Source organism: Dermacentor andersoni, chromosome 5, assembly GCF_023375885.2.
Source record: "Dermacentor andersoni chromosome 5, qqDerAnde1_hic_scaffold, whole genome shotgun sequence".
NCBI lineage: Eukaryota > Metazoa > Arthropoda > Arachnida > Ixodida > Ixodidae > Dermacentor > Dermacentor andersoni.
In genome coordinates, this window is record NC_092818.1 from 183,477,302 (window position 1) to 183,503,182 (window position 25,881).

The 25,881-nt window shown below is 47.6% G+C and overlaps 1 protein-coding gene across 1 annotated transcript in view; it reads left to right on the plus strand.

The window, feature by feature from the left end:
* LOC140218412 (uncharacterized) overlaps nt 1-25,881 on the plus strand; it is a 121,279-nt gene that overhangs the window by 44,562 nt on the left and 50,836 nt on the right. The window contains exons 2-3 of the mRNA XM_072288127.1: nt 6,686-6,991; nt 7,212-7,712. Coding sequence (XP_072144228.1) covers nt 6,686-6,991; nt 7,212-7,712 — 807 coding nt within the window. The remainder of the gene's footprint in view (nt 1-6,685; nt 6,992-7,211; nt 7,713-25,881) is intronic.

Below are 25,881 nucleotides of genomic sequence, written 5' to 3' on the forward strand. Positions count from 1 at the left end.
GCAGACAACTTTGCCTTTGCTTGAGATTTCGCAACCTGCTGCCTAGCTATATCTATTGGATGATTGGATTCTCGAATACGTTAACTCGTGGTGTGTAGGGCAAAACAGCGTAAGAATGTTCAGTACACGCGCCGATAGTCGTCCAAGGGGGCGCAATTACACGGTCGGATCCAGTTTTCAAATTCTATTACGCAGCTGATCGAAGAATTTCAAGTGAGCAATATTTCGATGCGTGCACAAACGTTTTAAGTATCCGCTCTGTGAAATGAAGTCGTCACACACTGCGTTCTCTGCTAGCAAGAATAAACGAACCTGACTGTTAGTCTGTGGCTACGCTGTAGCTGGGTTGTTAATGCTTGACGGTGTGGATCCGAGATGATACTGCCGCATGCTAAAGTTAGTCACACTATTGTTTTATATGCCAATATATTGACTTCGTGCGTGGCGCCTCTTAATTTGGCGTGGCGCCTCTTTTTGTGGAGACCCACTCCGCAAAAGAGAAATAATAATAATGATAAAATGTGTACAACATTCATCTACTTACTTCCTCCTCGGGGAATTCAGAGGATATATAGATAATAGTTTGACATAAGTCTAATTTTTCCACAGATACCCTTAAAATTATTGAAGGAGGTGGTATAACAGATACATGTATTGCTCTAGGTAACGCTTTCAATTTCTTCTTGCCATTGCCACCTCACCAGTAAAATAATGAAACTCTGAATTACATGAATCAACCCAGTGCGCTCACCATGTTAAAAACACGGTGTGCGTATCAAGGTAGCAAAACAGGGTAGCATGAGCGTTAGTGAGCTTCATGAACTCTAAATCAGCTGATGACATCAGTGTTCAGATTGTGCCTGTAAATACCACATTCACGAGAGAGAGAGGGAGAGAGAGAGAGACCTTTAATAAAAGGCAGAGATTTCAGCCGCATATAAACATCGCTGACATGCTACTCTGCGTGGGGAAGGCAATTGGGGAGAGAAGAATAGAAGGAGAGAGGCTCAAAAAAAAGGAATAAGTGAAAAAAAAAGTGGGCACTCAGTTTTCTGACTCATGGGCAACGGCGTGCTATGGTAAAATACTTCAGTGTATGCACCGACCTACAATGAGGTGACAGAATTCGCAGCGTGAAAGGTACATGAGAGTCACAGAGTAGAACTACAGTTTGTCGAGTTGACCAATGTTTCCTAAGTATGTGAACAAAAAGTTCATCGCACGCCTCTGTTGTGTGAGGCAGGCTAAATTGCCTAAGACACAAATGACAAAGGTCTCGGTGTAAGCGAATGGATGCAATGTTCATAGAACGCATGCTCGTCGGCATACGCTCGGCACTCAAACAGGATATGCTCCACGGTTTCAACTGAGCCACAGTTGTTGCAGTGTGGACTTGTCACTTGAACGAAGTGGTACCGCAAGCCGTTTCTATAGGCAGAGTTCAGGCGAAGACGATGAAATAGAGTTTCCAAATGGCGAGGAATGTGGGATTGGAGTCTGGATCCAAGATTTGGGCTTATTGAGTAGAGGAAAGGGTAATGTTGGGGCGGCAAGCTCCACAGCCGGTCATTTTCTTCAGAAGCAAATCTGTTAGCTAGTTGGGAAGCATCAGATCTAGTAAAATAAATCCGCTTATAGTTTTGTTGTTGAAGACCCTTGCGTGCCGCTCCATCTGCTTTTTCGTTGGCCAGAATACCACAATGAGCAGGTATCCACTGAAATTTGATAGAGTGGCCTGATGCAATGGCCAAGTGATGTAACTACGCAATTTCGAAAGAAACACGCTGACGATTGTTATTTTTTTTTTACAGACTGCACAATGTTACGCAATCACTCACATTCCGTTGCACACCTGTAACATCTCTTTCACATCTGCCATTCTTCCGCTTGCCATGTAGTCTGCAAAAGTTGCTGCCTTTAATAACGGTACCTGAAATGAGTTATCCAACTATCACCCTTTATGAATGCTCCCCGATTTCACGAAAAGTATCGAAGAAACAAAGAATGTAAAAACAATTAACTGCGTTTACGGACGGCTTTACCATAATAACTCGGCGCAATTTGTATATATGGTTCTCTGAGTTGGTTCTAGTCTTACGGAAGCAATTTCTGCTTGAGAACATTAAATGCAACAACCTAGTAATACTGGTATTTAGTATAATAATATTATTCAGTGTTTAATATAGATACTAATATTTTTACGACGCCTTCCGACCAGATAGATCATTTAATACTTTTCCAAAACTAGATCTTTACGGTACCCTATGTACTGCGCTTTCGTTAAGTGCCTTCGAAATCGGACACAGTTCGTTCAGGGGAATGGACAAACATCAGCTGCACTACCTCTCAGTTGCGGCAGGTGGCGCGGAAGCACTTTCGGTCACTGTCTTTTTATTTTATACGTCAATAAAATAGCCGCCAAAGCTACAATTATTCACCAGCTTTAGTTATTTGAACTGACATAAGATATGTAAATTATTTAACACCCTAGAGTTGCATTTCCCAGCTAAGATGTCCTTGGACAGTCCTTCATGTAACGTATTGAAAGACATAGCCCACTTAATACATTCCAAAGAACAGCTCCAGTTTTCGCACTAAATGTTCATCACGTACCGCCATCCTTTTTGGCAGGCAGTGCCATCCCATTAGCTGTCACTGCCTGAGCATCACGCAACAAAGGTACTTTTAACCTTCTTTATGGTGAATTCAGCGAATCCCACCGATGCATACCGAGGCGCCCTGGTGCGATTTGCCGAATTCGCCATTAGGCACACTAGCTGTGTTCTTATCGCTGTGTTCAAGTGCACATGTCAGCTACAGCGCTTTCACAACGCTCCAACTGCAGTGAAAAGGCACCGTTCTACTGCAATTATTGAAATAGGCCGAGCAAATGCAATCCTTAGTCAATAAATTATTGATATCTCAATGCAGTTAGCAGTGGCCTAGCCAGAACTATTTTTGGGACATGTTATACGCGTCCCGAATAATATCGTTATGATTTTTCTGCTTTAATAAAGCCGAAGGGTTAGATGTTTCGTTTACTCTAATATCTACATAAAAATAAAAGTGCACACAGGACTCCGAGGACTTGATTAGTTAAGAACATTTATTTTCCCGCAAAAAAAAATCACTCGTACGAAAAAATTATGCAAATGTGCCACAACATCCCTGAATAATTACTGAAACACAAAAATAAGGACCCCAGTTTGAACTTCAATGCGTAACTGTCAGGCCAGCAAAAAAGAGCGCTATTAAAATATGGTCGTGGCAATACTTTACACTTCTGTGAGTAATTACGTAATATCGTCCGTTCACATCGTCATCCTAAGGCACAGGAAAAGTTGGAAAGGAGTCTCTTTGCTCGCGTTCAGGCTGCACATTGGGCTAAAGCTGCCGGTTGTCGACAGAAAGATACGAAAGGACAGTTTCTGTACTGACAGCAACATTCTGGTGAATGTTAAGAAGTGTACATATAATTTCGGGGGCTGTTCGGACTGCGAAACACCTCCCCCCCCCCTCCCCCCTCCCGATTGCAACGGCCGTGACAGCTAGACACAAAGAATTGACTATTTTAAAGTGAAAACAAATGTCTTTTCCTTTTCTTCTAGGCACACACAAACACTTGAACGTTCAGAATTGGGCCACACGGGCTTTTTCAGATCGGTGATCCTTCCACCGAAGACGTGCTAAGCCTGTAGCAATTTATATTTTCTTTTTTACTCCATCTCTCCGCTCGTATCTTAGGCTTCCTGTCTATACTTCCGGCATCACAAGCGTGCGACACCTCCGATTATATTGTCAGGAGGATCAGCTTACTATACTATGTGTAACGCATGAGAGAAAGAGAAAACCGGGAAACCTGGGATGTAGGAGTTATGCATTTGCATTGCAACCAGTTTGCTACACTGCACGGTGGAAAGGAGACAAAGGTACTAAAAGAGAGCAAGAAAGAGACAAAAATATTTCTAGTGTGAAGGCGCATATCGGGTATATAAAAGGCTTCACAAATATGTCGACATAAGGTACAGTGTGTTAGGACGAGTTGCTCCTTAGAAAAAGCAAACACAGGAAAAGCCAGGTAGACGAAAAGAGCGCTCTTTTCGTCTACCTGGTCTTCACTGTGTTCATTTTTTCTTAAGCGCAACTCGTCCTATAACATAGTCATGCATCAACTCGCCCGGCAAGAAGTTATTCTGAATTAAGGTACAGAAGTTGCTCATTATTCAGCGCCATGGCGCCCAAACACAGTGAGCCAGTGCGGCACAGTGGCGCATAGGGAGCAGTGTAGCGCTATACCGGGCATATTAACGCGAAAGCATTAGATGTCGCATTACGCGAAAATTCGGCGCCGTCGCTGGTGGCGTGACCGAACAATGGTACCAAATTGCCGACGGCGTAAAGAGCAAAGGCACGTCGGAAGATGCTCAGATTTACGTAAATTTCTCAGCGAGGTTCCTGTAAACAAAGTACATAATGACTTTGAAAAGGAATTTTGGCACATTTCGGTCGGTACGGGAGTCGAGCCCAGGCCTCTCGGGTGCGAGACGAGCACGCTTGCCCGACGCCACAGCGGCTCCATGGTGCTGGTTGACTAAAGGTGAGCCTAATGCGTGCGTCATTGCACACGTCACGTCGCAGCCATTCGGCTGACTAAAGGTGTGACCTAGTGCGTGCGTCATTGGGCACCTGACAGCGCAGGCAATGGAAAGGAGGAGGCACCACGTCACGAGTGTATAAAATGTGTGTATAAAATGAAAACGTTTCAGCAAAGGGACTATAATGCTGTCGCATTCCCACAAGTAAGCAGCCTTAAGTGCCTCTGCCGATTTTTTTTTTTTTTTCATCTATCAGGTGGGTGCAGTTCGAAATTGCTCTACCCTTCCCCGTATGCAAGGGGCTGCAAACTACAACGACGAAATAGAGAACACTGATTCAACCAGGCTAAGATACATATCGAAACATTGAAATACTGCAAACAGATAACAAGTGTCCCCACCAATGATACGGTCCCTTTTGTGTCTGGTTAGGGCGGGAACATTTGTTACTCTTCGAAAACCTAAACATTAACACCACCGTGCAGTCACATCTACAGTTCCTATACTTTCAAAAAGTACTATAGTGACTTAGTTGTACATGTACTACTTGCCGCACGTTCTACAGTGTAACAACATTCGCGTTCACTTCGCATAAGACGATCGCCTTGGCATCATTAAAAAGGGTAGCCTTCACACAGGCAACGAAAGGTTTACATATGCATGAACTTCCACAAGCCCTTTATGTATGCCTACCGACGTGCCAGGCAAACCGCGCTTCCAAGTTTAGCGTTTTGTTCGAGGTTTTGGGAAGACGGAAGAAGACCACCGATCCAGTTATTCGCTCCTTTACACAGTGTTTGCGCGTACACGCACGAACACGGAAGGGTTTCACCCTACCTGGCAAAATTCCCAGTTGCGTACAGTCTCAGCTACGTTAGGCTTGCCGGAGGTATTACCATCTACCTGACAATAATGAGGCGCATATTATATCTAAAGGAGAAAAGACGCTGAAAATGTGGGCGCAGGTCATTGTACTGCGTCAGACAGTGTCGCATACCTGAAACTATGGAAGCGAGAATTTAGGAGATGTTGCACAACAGTGAACAGCCACTACGCGGTTGATTTATCGAAACGTTCCCTTAAGGGGTATTCACACGGTGAAGAAATCCCTGCCCTCGGCGTGGGGAGTGCGCATCACGTCAGAACGACATCACGGTTTTGTGAGATGGCATGCCGCCGCCGCCGCGTATCCTCGGGCAGAGGAGACCTTCTGGACGAAACGAACGATCCCCGCTTGGCGAGGGGGACAGCGCAATTCCATGCTGGTGTCTGGAAGCCGTGACCGAGTTGCTGCTCCAGAGGGCGGCAAACTGTATCGCAATCGTTTCGTTGTTGTGGTTGGCACCCCGTCTCAATTGCTAAAGCACGTTGCGGGTGCGCCACTGCAACGGCCAAATTAAGCGACGATGCCATTTTATATTTTTTTTCGCTCGTCGTACAATTTCCGCGCCTTGGGACACTACATCTGAATTGTACAACAAGGTGAACTTGAAGAAATTAAAAATGGTGTCGAGAGCAAAAGCCGTCTGAGCAGTCTTAACACTGGTTTCCCTCCCTGGAGTCCTCGCACATGTGAGCGGGCGAGGGCTACGGGAATTTTTCGCGGCGGCTGACTTCCCTCTGCTCCACGCATATCCTCCACAAAAACATCCCTCGTGGGAGAACCCTGTAATGCGTGCATTAACTTATTAAGAGAGAGATGTTGACTTATTATGTTAACTTATTAAGAGAGACAGATAAATGAGAGGGAAAAAAACGCGGAGATTAACAGGAACACAAATATGAAAAATAAAGTTTGCTAGCATATATGAATGCAGGGGGCAGGCGAAACAGAAACATAAATAACAAACACACACGCGCGCGTGCACGCTTAACTGATGCGGAGTACCCGAAGCATTGACAAACTTTCGTACTTGAGGGTTCGCTCCGAGGGTGAGAACAGAAGTCACCTAGTCAAGAGTCCGGACCGAAGGTCATAACGGCTGTAGTTCTATACATAGTGAAAAGATTTTGCGCCAAAAAACAACACACACAAGAAAAACGACGACACCACGGGCGCTACTTCAACTGTTTAATGAGGGTTTAATGAGGGCGGCCCGGTGGCTTTCCAAAATGCCGCCGGTATCACTGTTGAAAACTTTTTAGTCCTTTTAGAATTTTATCTGCGAAGTACTTTTATCTTGTTTGACGAGCAACCTTACCTGCAGAAGAAAGGCATATGCATAGGCTCTTGCATAGCCTCTATACTTTGCAATATCTTTTTATCATCTATCGATCGCTCTTTACACGATCGTTTTAACCATTTTATTAATGACAAAGTCCTTAAAGTGTTTCGTTACATGGACGACCTTTTAGTGGTTTTAAACAAGCAGTGCTCCGTTTCGAATGAGGCTACAGTGAGCAGTGTTTTAGATGATTTTAGAAACCTGGGGAAAGGGCTTTGTTTTAATTATGAGTTACCGCATAATGGTTTGCTTCAGTTTTTAGATTTACAGTTAAAGTTTTCAGATGGGCACATTTGTTGGGCTTACTCCCCTCGTGCGCAAAAAGGGCTCTTGCCGTACAATTCGGCCCACTCAAAGGTAGTGAAAAGAGGCATTGCGAACCTCTGCCTAGAGTCTTCGCTCCGGAAGTCGTGTGTCCATGAGATGCAAGCAAGTTTGGACAACCAATTGGGCAGGCTCCCTGAGTGCAGCTGGCTTCCCTGAGTCAGTCTTGGTCCCTGTGGCAGAAACGCTTTTGAAGAAGTTGAAGGCTGGGGTAAGTAGGGTAGAGCCGAAGAAAAAAGAGTGGCCTATAGTGGTCCCATACATCCATAAAGTCACGCACAGCCTGAAAAAAGTGGCTAACCGATATAATGTACCGGTGGTGTTCTCCGCTCCCCAAAAGCTTGCCCAGCTAAGCCGTCGCATAACTTGCGAAAGCCAAATGCCTGGCTGTCAGAAGAAACATGGTCAGCGTTTCGTAAAGTGTGCCACAAACGTGGTATATGAAATTCCTCTGTCCTGCGGGAAATCCTACATTGGACAGACGGGGCGTTGTGTCAACGACCGACTTAGGGAACATGCAAAAGCTAGAAAGAATAATGAAGGTGAGCGACTTGTGGATCACTGCAGGGTTTGCACCAATTGTTTAGCACGGTTCCGCGATGCGAGGATTTTGGGTAGAGGCAAGCATCAGACATCACGTGAAACATTGGAAGCCTTCTACATCAAGAAAGCGGGTCCGAACTGTGTTAGTGATACGTCGGTTTTTCTTTACGATGCTGAGCTGAAGTTTCTATCACGCCTACTCTGATAAAACCTTGTACTCCATGCTGCCTTGTACGCATGCGCGGTGTTGTGGAGGGCTATATATGTCGAGTGCTTTCACCCTCATTAAACAGTTGAAGTAGCGCCCGTGGTGTCGTCGTCTTTCTTGTGTGTGTTGCTTTTTGGCGCAAAATCTTTTCACTATGCAAGATCACCAACTATCCCAGCACTTAACTCTTCTAAAGTAGTTCTATACGCACACTTTACTCCACAACTTGAACAAGACCGCTAAGCATTGTGATGTACCTGTTGTATTTTCGGCTCCCGGAAAGCTATCTAAACTGTGTAAATTCACTGAACCGAACCGCAATAACCTGGCAAGGTACACTATTAAACAGAAAAGTGCCTTTGTCCGGTGTATCGTGAATGTTGTGGCCCGAGTGTTGTTATCCAGTAGAAAGGTGTATATCGGTCAAACCAGGAGATGTTAAAAATCTGGATCATCAGAGCACAAGTACAATCTAGAAAAATACAAACAAGGTAATCTATCCCACCCCTGCACTCAGTGCGGGTATGCTTCGATGTCTGAGAAATGCTGTGTCGTCAGAACGGCAAGAGAACAGACTACAACAGAAATTATTGACGCAGATCTGATTCACAGACATGCTGAGGAATGTGTGGGCACCTTTCTATATTTCTTCTCGAAAAAAGCAAAGCGGTTTTGCGCAAGGTGTAAACTGTTTTTGCTTTTCCTTTCTTTCGTTTTTTTTTCTGTTTTTGCTATGTTGACTATGAATGCGCCCCTATCTGAAATAAAGACCAGTTGGAAGTCGATCTACGCTGTGCACGTCTCTTTACGGTTGCCCCTTGTTTTTTACGCGCTGGCATTTGACAACCATGATGTACTGAAGCTGCACAAGCGTCAGATTTCCCACCACCATAACACCCGGCCTTCACCCCCACCACCAGAAGAAAAGATAGAATGAAGAATTATTTTTATTTTATCACACTTTGCCCACAAATACAGATAAACATAAGAAAAAATATATAATGATCCGCTAATTTGAGCTGACTTTGTTATAATCCAACGCATGTGCCTGTAGAAGTAGTTGCGGTAAGTTGACACGTTTTCTTGGTTGTTGAATAAAACAAAATAATGAAAGCTTTTCACAACATTGCTTCTCCCGCGCTTCCGATCGGCGCCGTAAACGCTAGGCTTAAACAAAAATAAAGGATAACAGATGATCACAGTCATCATAGTAAAGGAAAGACGCCACAGAAATGACGCCAGAACTCGTATATATGCTAATAAAGTGATCTGTATCCTGTAAAGCCACTGCGTTACTAGAAATTTCCTTTCGGCACCGCTGACATTGCAACTTTGCAATAGAGCGCAACCCACCAAGAGTCTAAAAGTGCGGCGTGATGCAAATGATCTCTCTTCAGGTCACTATAGTCGCTATAGCAAAAGGATAACTCGCGTCGTGTTATTTTGCAAAGTACGTTGCTTAGCATGCAGGTTCTCCTGACGCAGTGCTCCTTTCATGCCCGCGCTATTTATGCGAGCTCCATTTCATAGCATACTGGCAACTGCTCCTCCAGTGGATAGTCACAGCACGGTTATCACAAAGGCGATAAAGAGAATCGGCTGAAACATTCTTCTTCTCTATAACCTTGGGCATTTAATTCACCGTTGCAAACTTCCGAGAGCATGATATAGTGGTGCGGTGGTAAAAGGAAGAGAAGGTCTTGGGAGGAATTGAACGAATAGCCTCGATAAGCTTCTGAAAAACTTATTAAGCTAATATATAGAGGGCTCAATGCAGACTGCATCTTTTCGACCTGTCTAAAGGATACCATTATGAGAAAACGGTGCCTGCATCTCGCATACTGTGTGCTAATGTCGCAGTCTGGTGTAGCCTTGGTTCGGATAACGGGCCACGCTTCACGTGCTCGTATTATAATGCTTGGCATATTTAAACACGGCATTGTTTACTGAAGAAAACGTCCTCGCTGGCGAAATACCACCATGGTTTCGTATTGAGTATGCCTATTTCTGGCCTGTTCCAAGCCTGTTGCTTCCTCTTTCGAGGGACGATCGGGAAGATTGTGCACTCTACGTATAAGCGCTACGGCCACTGGGTATGTGATGACTATAACTTAATAAGTTATTTTTACTACTTCTTCATTTTTTTTTGTATCTGAAATCAGTGCGTGCTAAAAAAAAATGCGCGCGAGATGTGCATGCCACTTCTCCTACCATAAAAGATTGCACGCAGAAACGGGCTTGTATTTGGAAAGTAATTCTGATAGAAGCCAAGGCTCCGAATGCACGAAACCTGACAGCGTTAAGTAAACGCAAGGAGGATAAAGAGCAAGGCAGGCTGCCTACGACTTGAAAGCGACTAGCATTCTCGTAAATGCATATGATTTGACCAAAAAATAACAAAAAAATGCAGGAATGGGAGAGAGTGTGTGTGTGTGCAGGCAGGCGAATAAACTAAGTCTTTACAGCGACACTATTTGCTCAGCACACTGCAGGCAATGAAGCTCGGTGCTTCCGCCCTTTCTCTCTCCAGTAGGTACTTAAAATAAGTAAAGAAACATGTTTGCGCTGAACAGAACAATGGCGGCTCTTTGCATCACGTTGTCAAAGAAATACAGTTCCTGATATAAAACAAAATTATGGGGTTTTAAGGGCCAGAACCACGATCTGATTATGAGGTACGCCGTTGTGAGGGACTCCGGAAACTTAGACCACCTGGGATTCTTTAACGTGCACCGGCTATGTCTAAGCATACGGGTGTTTTCGCATTTCGTCCCCCAGGGAAATGCGGGCGCCATCACAGTTCATTTGTTTTCGCAAAAGATGCATGTACGAATTATATATATATATATATATATATATATATATATATATATATATATATATATATATATATATATATATATATATATATATATATATATATATATAGTTTTCGGCTGGTCCACCAGCCGAAAACATTAAGTAAAGAAAACTCCCAAAAAGTTCGTCGTCTCTTTCCTGCGTATGTTACGGCGGGTCCTGCGTGCTGAACTTTGAAGAAAACCCCTATATATATATATATATATATATATATATATATATATATATATATATATATATATATATATATATATATATATATATATATGCGAGGGCAGAATTTTACGCCAATTTGATAGCATCGTGTGCGTGCGTGTGTTCTGCGTGAGGTACGATGAATCGCAGCCTAAGCCGAGAGTCATACAACTTCAAAGCGTCTATAACTGCAACGCTAAGCTATTACTGCAAACTGCATAATGACAAAGCGCTCTTCATTAGCGTCAAGCATACTGCATGACTCCAGCTGGTGACGACGCCCAGATAGGATAGGATAAATAAACATTATTGAAACAAAAATCAGAATAATGGCTAAAGTATAAACCCCATGCAAGCGATCTTGCGCGCGACAGCGACAAGCGACGCGATGGAGATGGCTGTCGCGTTCGCTCGTCGCCTACAAGTCGTACCCCATGCGAGCGAGGACTTCGAGCGACGTCTCCCCAGTGTTGCCGGTATAAGGGCAGCAATATAGGCGCCGAAACTAGCGTGACGCATGCTCTATTAACTTAAGTTGATGTGTTCTACTGTAAAAAGCAGCATAAAATACTTGTGAAAGTCTTACAGTAGGTTCTTATCCTTGCACGTATAAAAATTCAATCGTTTGCTCGTTCCGTGCGGCAATCAGAAGTACTTGAGTTATGTACATCCAGTTCCGGCTTCGCGCTATTGGCTAGTCGCTCATAGTACTTCCGGGCGACGAGCGACGAATTTTAGATTTGCAGAACCGAGCGATCGCGCGACAAGACCGAGCGATCTGTTCACGTGATGGCCCGATCCGTCGCTCGTCGCTGTCGCACACAAAATCGCGCTCATGGGGTTTAGCCTTAATGGTCGGGGCGCCATGTCCAGGGCTCCGATAGCTCTTGCCATCTTCTCAGCTCTCTTTGATCGGCTTGAGCTGCTCGTCGAGGGCCGAGCTGGACAGCAGTATCTCCCATTGCTTCATTGTGGTGTTCGTGTCGTGGTGTTCTATGTTGTGTAGCGTGCACTCCCACCTAATGTGGTATAGAGGAATGTAGTGTGATTCCAGGGGGTGGGGTATTTTGCAAGTGGCTACCTAGTGGACATGTCCATTTCGTCTGCTGCTAAAGTGCTGATTGGCTGAGAGGGCCGGTATTCTTCTGATGCGTACCCCAGCCCAGCCAATCGGAACTTCAGCAGCAGACGCAATGCTTGTCCACTAAGCGAACACTTAGAAAATACCCCCCCCCCCCCCCCCCGCCGCCTCCAGGAATAATGCAACGACACATCTACCTCTCTGCACGCGTTAAGGCATCTCTATCGATAAATGCTTTTTCAAGCGTCAGCTTCTCTCAGCTTTTTGCTAAGTTTCGTGTTCTCGATGCTGTCCGCAGACCTCTTCTCTCATATCTCGGACTTCCTGCTTTCGCCGCTCTCATTGATGGGAGCGCACTCGATGGCGCGTACGTTTCCGCCAACGAAACACTAAAGATCGCTCACGTGACGCAAATCTCAGTTCCCTGCAATACTACTAGATGATGTTGCCTTCCGGGTACCACAGGCGAAGGAACACACCGATTACGCTCGCAGTACATGGGAAGTATAACCGCGGCGCGGCCTGCCTTGCGTTTACTTTCGTGAGTCGGGGAGTGGCGCAAGTGCTTGCCGCCGCGGCCTGTTAGCCAGCCGGTGTTTAACATCAGAGCGCGCACCAGCTTATTCTTAGAAACGAGCAGTCGGGCGTTCGAGGGCAGCGTAGTAGTTTAAACCAGAACACTATGAGACGTCCTTTACACTCAAATGTAATGGATAAAGCAGGAAATTCATACTTCCAGAAGATCGGAACCGGCGTATTCAGCATGGTATGGTCGATGGCACTTCCAAACGATACGGCTAGCTCGAGATCGGGAGCGGAAATGCCTAGACCGCACCACGGCCTAACTCTTAAAGATTCGCGTTACACACTCTTAACCGTCCTGTAACCGAATGGGGTGCCAAAGGAAGGGAAACTTAGTCGAGAGCGGCAGCGCGTTAAATGAAGTTATCAAGTTAGAATACTTGCCCACTGTTGGGGTCTCGGTGCTGGCGCCCGTTATTGCGAATGGGTCGCAAGCCCCAAGGGTAGCGTTGGCCTGGCGGCCTGGGGCACTGGAAGCATCCGAAGGTCCCGGCAAAGCATGAGAAGACTGGTAACAGAACAACTTGTTTATTCTAACATAGCAAAAGAGCGGCCGGTCAGGTCGACCGAAGTGGAGAGACGGGAGAGCACGTAACTCAACAGTACAAATCGGAGCCTCTCTCCTGGCGTCCGGGGGCAGCTGCTCTTATACTCTCGGTGTCGCGGGCCAGAAGGAAGGTCACGGGATGAGCCCACGACACGGCGGAGCATGAGCCCACGACGGCGCGCACGGTCGAGCCGAGAGACCTGCTGAGCCGAGTGTAGTGATGCATCGCCAACCCGCCGACGGACAGACCTGCTGGCTCCTCACTTGGGGAGCTCCGCTCCCCGGCTGCCGCGCTCTGACAAGCGTGGGCACACACACACACACGCACACACGAAGACACGTGGCACTGAAACACGCTTGGACACGCTTGGCGGGGAGGCGTTGTGGCGGCGTCGAACGGGCCAAATTGTCCGCCGCTTTGACAAAGCCCCGGCGTCCGTTGCATCCGCGCCGGCATTACCGCGCGTTGTAGGCGAAACGTAACAGACCGCCCCGCCGGGGGAAGGAGATCCCGATGGTCAGGGGACTGCATCCGCTGTCCGGAGGGATGTCGCTCGATGATGCTCATAACCGAAGTCGGGCGTCCTTTGGCGTTTCTTGAGCGCAGCGCACAGAGAAGGCCTCGTTCTCACGTTCAGGTGCACACAGGACACTGCAAAGTGACTTCGGGAGAGTTGACATTTTTGTTCTCGTTTCCGGCAAGCGTTAGAACTACGCCGAAAGTCAACCGCTCAGTCAGCAAGCACGGCACAACCCTCACTAAGCCCTGCCAGGCTCTTTCCCCTTTTATACTGCTGCCTAGTTCCTTACAGTAGTTTAGCAGCACTCAGAACGCGTCCACAAATCGGAGAATTGCACTAGAAAGCACATCATCACTTTGAAACACTACACGAAAGCAATAGGTTAAAAAATCCTGCCTCAGGAAGAAAAACATCAGTAACAAGCAATTTTGAGGCTGATTCCCACGTTAGGGGCTTCGACTTAAGCCATCGGCGTTACCGTTGAGACTCCCCTTTTTGTAACGCACCTCAAAGGAATATTGTTGCAAAGCGAGGCTCCAGCGCAGGAGGCGGCCATTTTTGGGAGAGATGGTCTGCAGCCATTGGAGAGGGCAGTGATCCGTTTCAATGATAAACCTCGAGCCGGCTAGGTAACATGACAATTTCTGAACGGCCCACACGATACACGCACACTCTTTCTCGGTGGCGCTATACGCCTGCTCACGACTCGTCAGCTTACGACTAGCATACAGGACGGGGTGTCCTACTTCTCCATTTTCCCGTTGGCACAGTACAACGCCCATGCCTCGCTCACTAGCATCACACTGAACAACGAACCCTTTTGAGTAGTCGGGCGATCGTAGCACAGGCTGGCTTGTTAGGGCGCTCTTTAGGGCGCTAAAAGCTCTTTCCTTTGTCTCATCCCAGACGACTGTTTGCGGCTCTGTCTTTCTTAGAGCATCCGTCAAGGGAGCCGCGATATCAGAGTACCTGGGGATGTACCTCTGATAGTAGCCGGCGACACCTAAGAACGACCGAATATCGGTCTTCGTGCGCGGTTGCGGGAAGTCTCGCACAGCGGCCACCTTTATTTCAGAGGGGCGGCGACGACCCCGACCAATCACGTGTCCGAGGTAGACAACCTCGGCCTGTGCTAACTGGCACTTGGGAGCCTTGACTGTCAAGCCCGCATCGCGCAGGCGGGTTAGCACTGCCCGCAAGTGCGCCATATGCTCAGGCCAGGATGCGGAGAATATCGCTACGTCGTCTAGATACGGTAAAGCGAATTCTTGCTGTCCCCGCAACACTTTATCCATGAGGCTTGAAAAGCAGTATGTCGCGTTCTTCAAACCAAAACTCAAAACTTTAGGACGGAATGTCCCCATTGGTGAAATGAATGCCGCATACCTACTAGCCTTTTCTGTAAGTGGAACCTGCCAATAACCCCTGACAAGATCTAGGGTGGAAATAAACTGAGCGCTACTCACTCTCTCAAGGCGCTCCTCGATGTTAGGGATCGGATAAATTTGATCCTTAGTGATGGAATTAAGCCTACGGTAGTCGACGCAAGGACGAGGTTCCTTGCCCGGTACCTCAACTAAAATCAAAGGGGAGGTATAATCACTCTCACCTGCTTCAATAACACCGAGCTGTAGCATTTTCTTTACCTCAGCCTCCATAATATCGCTCTGGCGGGGTGACACCCGGTACGCCTTGGATCGTACTGGCTCTGGGGAGGTAAGTTCTATGTCATGAGTAAGGACAGAAGTCCTACCAGGCCTCTCAGAGAACAGACCTTGAAACTCTTGTAAGAGCTGGTGTAGTTCGGTTTTCTGCTCAGGCGACAGCGATGCTTTACTTATTAAGTCACTAATGACTTGATCGGTGTCTTTCCTGTTCGTCACTGAGCCTAGTCCCGGAAGCTCGACCGGAAGCTCTTCTAACTTTCCCGCATCGGGAATTTCCTCTCCAGTATCTGCTGCCTTTAACGCTACAGGCTCAATTTTATTCAGTTCGGGCGTGCTCTGAATACCAGCTTGCTGCGCCTCTGACCCTTTTTCATCGTTCAACAACGTCGGCCCCGCAACTACCGCCTTTGCAGCGAGCTCCCGAACCTTCGATCTGGTTAAGGCCTGAACGCTAGCCTCACCAAACAAAAGCCCCTTCTCGCGCAGAAGGTGATCGGACCTGTTCGAAAATAGGTACGGGTACTGGGGGGGCAGCATAGATGACACTGCGGCCTCCGTCTCAAGTGCTCCGAAAGGTCCTTCAATAAGCACTTTTGCTACCGGCAGACACACGCTATGAGCTTCCACTGCTTGCTTGATCCATGCGCACTCGCCCGTGAACATATCGGGTTCTACGTAAGAGGGGTGAACTACATCCATTGTAGCTGCGGAATCGCGAAGCACTCGGCACTCTTTCCCGTTCACGAGGAGGTCTCGCATGTAAGGCTCGAGAAGCTTCATGTTCTCGTCAGTGCTGCATAAAGACAAAAACACGACTTTTGTTTTTGTTTCTGGACACTGCGCCGAAAAGTGACCCGGCTTCTGGCACGTATAACAAACGCGCGCTTGCCTCGTCTCGAACCGCTTTCTGCGTTCGGCTTCGGTTGCCGCCGTCTCCTTACGTTCGGTCGGACTGCTTTCACTCGCATCCGCACTACGTGTATCCCCCTTTGCTCTCATGGGTGTGAACTTCGGCCTCTCAAACTTGGAGCCAAATTCACCCTTTTGACCGTCCTTAGCTCCGCGAGCCCGACGCGTCACAAACTCCTCGGCTAACTCAGCGGCTCTAGCCACCGTACTAACGTCTGGCCTATCCAAGACCCAGTACCGCACGTTCTCAGGTAACCGACTATAAAACTGTTCTAGCCCGAAACACTGCAGAACTTTCTCGTGGTCACCAAACGCTTTCTCTTCTTTGAGCCACTCCTGCATGTTTGACATAAGCCTGTAGGCAAACTCTGTATATGACTCACTTTTGCCTTTCTCATTTTCCCGAAACTTCCGACGGAACGCCTCCGCTGACAGCCGGTACTTTTTTAGCAGACTCGATTTCACTTTGTCGAAATCCTCTGCCTCCTCTCTCTCCAAGCGAGCGACTACGTCGGCCGCCTCGCCGGGTAGCAAAGTGAGCAAGCGCTGTGGCCACGTTTCCCGAGAGAACCCCTGCTTCTCGCACGTTCGCTCAAAGTTAACCAGGAACAAACCAATGTCCTCTCCAAGCTTAAACGGCCGCATCAGGTCAGTCATTTTGAACAATACTCGTTCTCCTGCACCGTGTGCCTGACTTCCATTACGAGCGCGTTCCATCTCTAACTCGAGACGCTTCATTTCCAAAGCGTGTTGACGGTCGCGCTCTCTTTCTTTCTCTTGTTGCTCTCGTTCTATCTGTTCTTTACGTTCGCGCTCATCTTTCTCTTTCTGTTCTTTACGTTCGCGCTCATCTTTCTCTTTCTGTTCTTTAAGTTCACGCTCCTGTCTTTTTGCCGTCTCCCTCTCCTCAATGGTCTCAAGGCATTCCGACAGCTCGTCATCCTCAGCTTCTAACTCAAGAATAGCCCTTAGCAGTTCTGGTTTTCTGAGTTTGTCTGAGACATCCAGACCCAACTCTCTTGCAAGCTCCAGCAATTTCGGTTTGAGCAACGACTTCAAATCCATGGCTGCTCTGAATGCTGCTTTCTCTACTGCCTACTATTGTCTTGCCGCAAACTAACCCGGCAGCAACGACAACCACAATTACCAGCTCTGTTTCTAACACTAACAAAAGCCTGGCAAAACTCAGAAGAAGAAAGTCCCGCACTCACCAAACCTCGCAGCCAAGACTTCAGCGCAGTCGTTCCGCTGCAGGCAACCAGTCATCACACAGGGCTCGTTGCACTGCTCCCGGATGGTCGTTGTGCTGCTCAGCAAACAGTCAACCGCATCTCTTCGCTGCTGGCCTCCGTTGTCGCGATCTCACCGCTGGCAACCAGTTGTTGGGGTCTCGGTGCTGGCGCCCGTTATTGCGAATGGGTCGCAAGCCCCAAGGGTAGCGTTGGCCTGGCGGCCTGGGGCACTGGAAGCATCCGAAGGTCCCGGCAAAGCATGAGAAGACTGGTAACAGAACAACTTGTTTATTCTAACATAGCAAAAGAGCGGCCGGTCAGGTCGACCGAAGTGGAGAGACGGGAGAGCACGTAACTCAACAGTACAAATCGGAGCCTCTCTCCTGGCGTCCGGGGGCAGCTGCTCTTATACTCTCGGTGTCGCGGGCCAGAAGGAAGGTCACGGGATGAGCCCACGACACGGCGGAGCATGAGCCCACGACGGCGCGCACGGTCGAGCCGAGAGACCTGCTGAACCGAGTGTAGTGATGCATCGCCAACCCGCCGACGGACAGACCTGCTGGCTCCTCACTTGGGGAGCTCCGCTCCCCGGCTGCCGCGCTCTGACAAGCGTGGGCACACACACACACACGCACACACGAAGACACGTGGCACTGAAACACGCTTGGACACGCTTGGCGGGGAGGCGTTGTGGCGGCGTCGAACGGGCCAAATTGTCCGCCGCTTTGACAAAGCCCCGGCGTCCGTTGCATCCGCGCCGGCATTACCGCGCGTTGTAGGCGAAACGTAACACCACATAGGATGAGGTCAGCCGATGCTACAGACCTTGTAATTGCAGATGAGTGCGAGAGAATTTCGTCCTGCAGTGAGTATCATAGTGGATGCTGATAATCACACTGGCAATGATTACGACAACAACGACGATGATGATTATGAATCGATACAGAAGAGGGTAAATTTGTTCGTTATGAGAAATACTGACGAGTACCATAGACTGCCTACTGTTTGGATCGCCATTGTCGACTATTCAGGTTACTTGCATCTGAATAGCCTAGCGTTACTTCCCTGAAACGTGGGAAGGGTGTTGTCAAATAGGTTAAGCTCCATTTTATGTGATAATTACGTGTTAGCGAGAACGTTTGGCCGTGCTAGAACTAGAACTTTATTAGAACCTTGTCAAATGCAATATTCCGTTCGCATGAAAGCTTCGAATTGTCGTCAGTAATACCAAGCAATTTTGTCTTCAAGGAGCGCTCCTTCAGACGCGAAACATTTGTCCCTGTAGCATATATGTAACAACTTTCGTGAAAGAAAGGCGCCGACGTCCGCAAAATTAACGTTTTACTAATTATTGGCAACCCCCAGTGACGAACCTAAACCAGACATCAGGCCTCCCATGCACCAATGTGAAATAAGAGTGACAACGTTGCTTGGGGTGAGTGCGTCCACCCCTCGTAAATATTCGTATGTGACCTATGTATCATCGCTATCAGTAGAGGTGCCAAATACTTTACGAACCAACTGCTATATGCATCTACTATGGATTAACCCTACCTGATATAGTAATTTGCCTGAAAATTAATCGTAATGCTTTGAGATAATATTCACAATTCAAACTTATCTGAGTTATGGTATCAAGAAGAAGTATATCATAGGTTGTACCTGAAGTTGTCCACATATATGCTCTTGCAGTAAACTGAGATTAGGCATCTATGTCCGATCTTTAACATTGCCAAATAAGCCATGAATCATGCCTTAGGCAGCCTGTAACTGGTCGTATGGTAAATTGAGATCATTACCAAATAAAAAAAAAAATTCACCGACCAGACCTCTCAAATCCTGGCAGTCCAGAGGGCTCGCGAGAGGGCCGTCGGGTTTGACCTGATGGTCCCCGAGTGGGCTTAGCCAGGTGACGTTGAGTTTGCTCGCGTCTATTGTGGACCAAATAAAGTTGTTTCACTCACTCACTCACTCACTCACTCACTCACTCACTCACTCTCACTCACTCACTCAATGACGTTTACGATACTCCCTAATGTGAATTTCGAGCGCAGCTCTTTAGGAGTTTTCTATTCGCGATATACTATGTCAAAGAAATTGATTCTGAAGGATAAGGAGCTCTCAGTGTCGGCACTGAGCCTCTTCTAGGGCAGCTCGTTTAGCAGCAGCAGCAAAGGAAGCATTTCCGTCGGTTGCGTCACTCATCGTTCAGAAAAAAAAAAGTGTGAACAAGGGAACGCGTGTTTTGCACGGAGCGAATTCTTTTGTGGTGTCGGTGCTGCAGGCGAAACAGCATATCTGCAGTGGGTCCGAAGCCCACGCGAGCGCTTTCTTTCAGCACTGGCCGCTTGCCTGGTCGTGCCGGCACTCCGCTTTTCACTTCACTTTTTTCGCCATACCCTCCTCCGTTTTCCGCCTCCTGGTTGAGCTGTACCCTCCTATCCGCTTTCCTCCTCGCGTCTTTCATCCCCCCGCTGCGCTCCGCGTTCGCTTTCATCTTTCGCCGTGCTCGTTCGCTCGGTTACGCCGACGCCAGCGCCGATGCTCCCCGCAGGAACGGGCTCCCAAAAGCTGTGCTCTAAAAAAACCAAGCTCCATATCTAATTATCGCATAAGAACATAATGAGGTTTCACATAAGATCCCATAGTTTCCATATGCATACCTGCCAACTCTCTCGTTTCGTGCGGGAGACTTCTGAAATCCGACTATTTCTACCACTTCCGAACCTAACTCAGTTCACTTCATATCGAGACATGCGTTTAGCAGTGGGCGTGAGGCCAACGTCCAATACGCGTAGCACAATGAGTGGTTTCATTAGGATATCTTCTTTGTTGAACATGGCTAATCACTTAAATCACACAACGAGACGAGGACGGTGAAAGAAGACGGGAGACACACCGTCGTTCTTTCACCGTCCTCGTCTTGTTGCGCGCTTTAAGTTTTTGGTTCACCTCTCTGCCTATCACCTCTTGTTTTCCTTCCTTCCTTTCTAGTCATGTCTTACCAACACGCCCAAACAAAATCAGTGATCCATTGAACAGTGTTGTTACGAGGCGAAATCTATTAACAGTGGAAGAGGGGACACTGTCATGAGACATACTACGTGTTGCTTAATCAGACGCGCGTGCACGCGCCGTCTCCGGTCACATTACGAGCGCCGAGACGTCAAATAACTGTACTTGCAGCCATTCAGAGCTATTACTGTCTTCTTTTTTTATGCGATATGAGCCCCTCTTTTGCCCACCTAGCGCGCCTTACATATGAGACAGTAGCTGGTACGCTTTCCTTATGGTACCGTCAAGTGATTGCTGCGGAGCTCTCTAGACATACATGTCGTGAGCACCGTCGTCGCCGACTGGTCGCAAGAGAGCACGCGCCTGGGTTCGGCTGGTTCTTTTCGGTCGCTGTCCTTTCGCGTCCAGCGCTCTCAGGCGCGCCGAGCCCTGTCGTGGGTGCAGTCATCAATAATGAGAACATTTCCCGACACGTCAGCACAACACAGCGCCACCGCTGCTGACGACGGTCCACCGTAATCTCGGCCAGTGCATGCTAGGGTGTCGACAAATGCTCGCATCACCTCGACCACCCGTCGTTTTTTTCCCGGCAACATAGGGAGCTCTGGCTAGGCGAAATCGGACTTTTGCTGTGGTCACGTAGTTTCGCCTCGGCCATTTCTTTCTCTAACAACTAGTCACACATTCGGCTTGCGCGCTTGTCCCCTGCCTCTTGGTTCGAGCAGTGCCTCTTTTACTAGATGCCTGCCGCGTCGCTAGTTTTCCAATTGGAACGGAGGGTCCTGTAGTTCAGGGTAGTCGCGGAGAGACGGCGTTCGCTGCCGACCCCACTTCCTGTTGCGGAGGAAGTGACGATTACTAGGCTAAGCCGCGTTCGACCAATGGCTTAACGAGAGACCGCGGGTCCTGCCTCCGGGATCACAACAGACGCCGCTAAAATCTCGGAGGCAGGGGAACGTGATTCAAGTTTGGAGGAGCCGCCGCAACTAGCGCTCGCAGCCGACCCTGGTGGAGAGGAGAAAACAGGAGAGGGGCCGGAACCAGCTTCTCAGCTCAGGCGGCAAACATCTTCTAAAGGAGGCATTGGTTTGAGGAACGTCGGATCTGCCCGACTCTGATTACGAGGATGGAGGTGACCAGTCGAAGGTACCATTCACAGTACAAGCCCGCTTGCGCCGTCTATGGCCCCAGCACGGACACGGAAATGTCTAATAACTGTACTTGCAGCCATTTAGAGCTGGTTGAGAAATTAAAAACGATCTTTCTTTCTTTTTTGTCAGCGTGGTGCCGAATTAAACGAAATAACTGCGTCTTTTTTTTAAATATATGCCTCAGCGTTTGAATGATTGATAATCGATTCGACATTGGATACTTACTATTCATATTACATTCGTATACGCCGGCCTCCAGTATTTACCCGCTTCGAATTGTAAATCTGAAAGCGGGATACCTGTTACCTATTGCGCTCTCGCGCATTTTTTATGAAAGATTTCTCAGTACATTGTGAAAAGAAGTAGCAGGGTATTTAGTTTCCTAATTATACCTTTTAATCTTGTTCAGATGCATAGAAATCATCACTTCAGAAATAACTTTGGGCCAGAAAGATTAAGGAATTGATGACGACACGAATATCAGGCATTTAAAAGCAACTTTCTCTGTTTGTAACATCTTCTCGGGAAGTTTCAGATAAGAACAGGAGGAGGGGTGCTGCTTGCTGCACCAGGACGTAGCCTTGCAAAAGTGGCCAACTATTTCTTCAACCTGCGCTCCACCTATCAAACGAGGTGCGCTCGTTTGCAATAAATAAGTAAACACGGAAGGTCAGTTAGACAGTACTCGTATGACCATGCAATTTGAACCGTTCCAACGAGCACAGGTTAGGCTTTCGCATTGCTGCCCCCAAATTGTTCGTTGTTCCCGAAAGGCGCAGCGCTGTTTTGTTTGCAGCAGGTCGATGACGATGGCAGCCGCGGTGGATGCAGCGCAGTGAAGCTCGCTCCACTTGCGAGACGCGCCACGACCTAGCACGGGCCATGGTGAGCTCGCGATATACCGGCCTACGTCGCCTAATAAATATTCAGCAGCGAACCGGCCCGAAATGCGCAGCGGAGGAGGTACTGATCCACTCACGAGGCATAGAAGAACAAGAAAACAATCGACGCACTCGTTGTATGAGAGAAGACAACAGGCAGGAGATGGCTGTGCGGGCGCATGCGTATCGGGGTCCCAAGCGTCCTTTTCCTCGTTCCCTCTTCTCCTCAGCACACAAGTCCCCAGCCATACGCTAGGAAGTTTAAATGATATAAGCCATTTGGCGGCGCGCTTGCGACCGGGTTTCTTTGCAGATGCTTAAGGAGGGCGGCAAAATGCAGCCTACTCTGCCTGTTTGGGCTTTGCAATTCACAGTATTAAAGAAAGCTAAAAGGAAAGACCAACGGAAGACACAAAATAATGGCGGGTGAATTTGGGCGGCTGTGTGAGCCTAAGATGGCAGTAGATATTGCGCAGTGTACCCCGTTAGAAAGAGAGAGACGACGAAAGGAAAACGAAGGAGACAGGAAGGTTAATTAGAACGGAAAATCGGTTTGCTACTCTACGCTGACAGACGGGGAGCTGAAAGATCAGAAAGTAGCGGTGGAGATAGAGACACAGCTCGACACGATCACTAGTATACACACTGTCACATCACAGGTTCACGTGCCGCACCATGAGCATCAAGTTACAGCCCTTTGCGCAGGTCTGTTCCTAACAACTGTAGCAGTGCCTTCCTCGCCCTAGTTCGCTTGTGGAGCAACTTCCTTGCGAATGTTTGTTGCCCGGCCCCACTTAAAGTCACTGCTATGCGACTTAACAGTGTTCTCGTGTGGGTCCGGGTGACAAAGTCTGTCGAGACAGTCACTCCACAAGCGAACTATGGGCAACTTTCCCCTAGTCGCTTTGTTGTATATACGTAAATAATTATTTACTCTATCCTCCCTGTTATCTTCTCGCCCTCCCATTTTACTTCCCTCCTCCCTACTGCTTAACACTGTTCATCTGTCAGCAGATTGCGCTAGACTTACTATAGCCCGTGGTCATTCCCTTGGCTCCATTTTCATTTCTTTATTTATTCATTTATTCCCTACTACCCTTGCTGCATCAAGGTTGCAAAAGCTCATCGCAGAAGAACATCGCTCGCACCACTTTCTTTTTCTTTTTTGACGACAAACACACGCCTCATTCTTCCCTTCCCGTAAGCGGCATACGTAACAAATATGAAGTATATTTTCTACTCAAAATATCAAATTCAAGCGCGTCTGTATATTTTCCTCGGATGCAGGCCCGACAGGCCACCAGACAGGCGTACGTACCTCCCCGAGGCACCCATTACTTCTTACCCTTACAGTTTATGCTTTAGCTCGCATACATTGTTCTATTATAGGGAAGAAAATCCATGATGTGAAAACAACCAAACAGCAACAATGGCACAATATCCACGAGGGGCATACCTATCGACGCAGGTAAGCTTCTGTAGCTTGGTTGATATGCTTCTTGGTGCAGCCTACCGTTTGCCGCAAATAGACGCGCCATGAGCAGCACAGTTCTATCCTTGCGTCTAGCAAAGCTGCCACGAATTCTGCAGGAATTGAGCAGGAGACGAGAAAACGACAGGAAGAAGACAGGAACTAAAGGCTCATGCGGGACGTGCTGGTTGCCCGAAGCGTGTTAAGGTCCGCCGTAGACAAGCTCGCATTCGTGCCGCTGTTTCTAAATGCCGGGAGCGATGGATCGCGTTTCGACTTTCCCCAGAGCAGAAAATTCCTACGAGTCAGCTCTTCGAATTTTTTTCTCGCTTTTTCTTTTATGTCCGACGTGAAAAGCTAGAGGCACGTATGTTTCTCGCAAATATATAGGCCTGGTATATATGCGCATCTCTAGGTTTTTACAGAACGCATTCGAGAGAGGCCCTTTCCACCTTCTCTTATCATTCCGCTGTTCTCAGATGCACGCAATCGAAAGCACCGGCTCGAAAAAGGATATCTGTGCCGGCTGTCGACGCATAGAACAAAGAGGCGGTGACCCGATATCCATTTCAGCTATGACAAGGCTATGTGCAAAGGCAAGTAGGTTGCTGGCGGGTATACGTGCTCGATTGTACGTATTTATTGCTTCTATACATCTCGGACATGCATCTGCTTCCGCGGAGAGAGCAGATGGTGACGAGAATGCGCGTTGTGGGAACGGATACTTTCAGAGAAACGCTTTCTTCTGTCTTCGAATCCTTTCACTATGGCATGCGCCGCGTCACACGAGACGCAAATGGGCTACGCGCACGCGAAATACGACGCACTGCTTGCTGTTCAGTCGGATTTCTTTGAGGGGTCTGGAGAAAGCCATCGTCTCTCTCTCGTACGCCTAGCAGCAGCGATACAGGCCGCGTAATAAAAGATTTAAAAATCTAGCATACGCCGCTAAGTCTAAAAGAGAACCAATCTCACAACACCAACGCAGTGCATCCCATTCAGACTCACCGAGAAATCAGCCAAGCAATCAACGCATCAGACAATCAGCTGGTTCCTTCTCAATGCGCAGGAACCACATGCTGTTTTTGGTACTACCACAACCTCTCGATGAAAGCACACTTCTTGTGTTTTCACCGAGTGGTCGTTATATAACAATACAAGAAGTAATACTCGCTAGTATAACAGTGCCTGTTACCACACACAGAGTAAGTTACAGATCAAAGAAAAAAGACAAAGAGAGATCTGAGATTGTCATGCTATCACGCCGATTGCCTGTGTGAGTCTAAGGCGTCACAACGTTAGCCAGTGAGCAAGGAAACTCTCTTAGATAAGGGACGTTTTGTAAATATGGACTCAGTTTCATATCCTCCTTGGTCCGTAGCTAATACAGATCGTGCAGCATTCCATTGATGAGGAGCATTAGAACCCTCCTCCCCCAACTTCGCCCGGTACTGCCTCTCACGCTACTTATCTCATCCCCACTAATCCGACAACTATTCCCACTGGCGGACTGACGGCGCCTATGCTATGAAAGTGGCCGTGACAAGCAGGCGCCACAGTCATTAGCAAATAAATTATTTACGCATTGAAGGAATGTTGTTACAGCATTAATGTCCAAGCGAAAATAGCCGAAGTGCAAGACATTTATTTGAGAATCATTAAGAAGGAAAAAGCATATTTGAGGGAAAATTGGGTTTGACGTCCGTCGAGCATACCTGTACGTATATATATATATATATATATATATATATATATATATATATATATATATGCGAAGGTTGTGGGTTCGGTTCCCACATGCGGCAAGTTGTTTTTTCATCCACTTTAATTTCCATTAATGTACCATTTTCTTCATTTCATTTATTTCATTTATTA